Source organism: Rhincodon typus, unplaced genomic scaffold, assembly GCF_021869965.1.
Source record: "Rhincodon typus isolate 14 unplaced genomic scaffold, sRhiTyp1.1 hic_rhity00002566, whole genome shotgun sequence".
NCBI lineage: Eukaryota > Metazoa > Chordata > Chondrichthyes > Orectolobiformes > Rhincodontidae > Rhincodon > Rhincodon typus.
In genome coordinates this window covers 22,265-23,540 of record NW_025968204.1, presented here as the reverse complement: position 1 = coordinate 23,540, position 1,276 = coordinate 22,265, and the positions used below count along the sequence as shown (strand labels likewise).

Genomic DNA, 1,276 nt, shown 5'->3' with positions numbered 1-1,276 from the left:
GGGGGCGGGGCAGGAGGAGGAGGGGCCGGAGCGGAGCGGGCGGGGCAGGAGGAGGAGGGGCCGGAGCGGAGAGGGCGGGGCAGGAGGAGGCGGGGCCGGGGCTGTAGGAGGCGGGGCCGGAGCGGAGAGGGCGGGGCAGGAGGAGGCGGGGCCGGGGCTGTAGGAGGCGGGGCCGGAGCGGAGAGGGCGGGGGAGGAGGCGGGGCCGGAGCGGAGAGGGCGGGGGAGGAGGCGGGGCCGGAGCGGAGAGGGCGGGGCAGACGGAGCGGCGAGTTTTCCGTTGCGGGTAGGCCTCAGGCCTCAGCGCTCGAGTGTCTGGGGCGGCCCGGGCAGCGGGCTGGTGCCCGGTCATGGCCGAAGTGCAGGCGCCGCCGGTGGAGAAGGAGCGGGAGGAGGAGGCGGTCTCCTGGAGCCCGGAGGTGGAGGTCTGCCTTTTCCACGCGATGCTGGGCCACAAGCCGGTCGGTGAGTCCGGGGCCGAGAGAAGCAGCGACAGCCCAGAGCCCCCACCTTCCCGAGCTCTCCCCCCCACACCCTCTCCCTGTCCTTCCTGTTAATATCCTGAAAACTTACATCAGATCACCTCTTACCTTCTAAACTTTGATCGTGAAAACCTGCCAATTTGTTTAATCCCTGCTCAGAACCCGACCCTGAAGACCAGGTGTGATTATTTTACTCCCTCTGTCTGTCCCTGTTAAGGTGTGATACCCAGATCTGCTCCAACTGAGGCCTAACCAGGGCTTTGTATTACCTGCAGTACCCTTATACTGGGATCTTGTCCACAGATCTCTGAAGGACAGGCCAATAGGGCGGTTCAGAAGATATACAGGACACTTGTCTCTCAGTCGTGGCATAGAGAGGGGTTACTTTTTTCCCCTTTCTTTATTCATAGGATGAGGGCATCGCTGGCCAGGCAGCATTTATTGCCCATCCCTAATTGCCGAGAGGGCAGTTAAGAGTCAACCACATTCCTGTGGGTCTGGAGTCACATGTAGACCAGACCAGGTAAGGATGGCAGTTTCCTTCCCTAAAGGACATTAGTGAACCAGATGGGTTTTTCCGACAATCGACAATGGATTCATGGTCATTGTTAGATTCTTAATTCCAGATATTTTATTGAATTCAAATTCCACCATCTGCTGTGACAGGATTCGAACCCAACGTCCTCAGAATGTTAGATAACAAGGTGTAGAGCTGGATGAACACAGCAGGCCAAGCAGCATCAGAGGAGCAGGAAGGCTGACGTTTCGGGCCTAGACCCTTCTTCAGAAATGACG

The 1,276-nt window shown here is 59.2% G+C and overlaps 1 protein-coding gene across 1 annotated transcript in view; it reads left to right on the top strand.

Annotated features, from left to right (window-relative positions):
- The first annotated feature begins 167 nt into the window (after nucleotides 1-167).
- LOC109917170 (MRG/MORF4L binding protein) overlaps nucleotides 168-1,276 on the top strand; it is an 11,989-nt gene continuing 10,880 nt past the window's right edge. Inside the window, exon 1 of the mRNA XM_020516959.2 lies at nucleotides 168-464. Within this exon, the coding sequence (XP_020372548.1) occupies nucleotides 350-464 (115 nt within the window). The 5' untranslated portion in view covers nucleotides 168-349. The remainder of the gene's footprint in view (nucleotides 465-1,276) is intronic.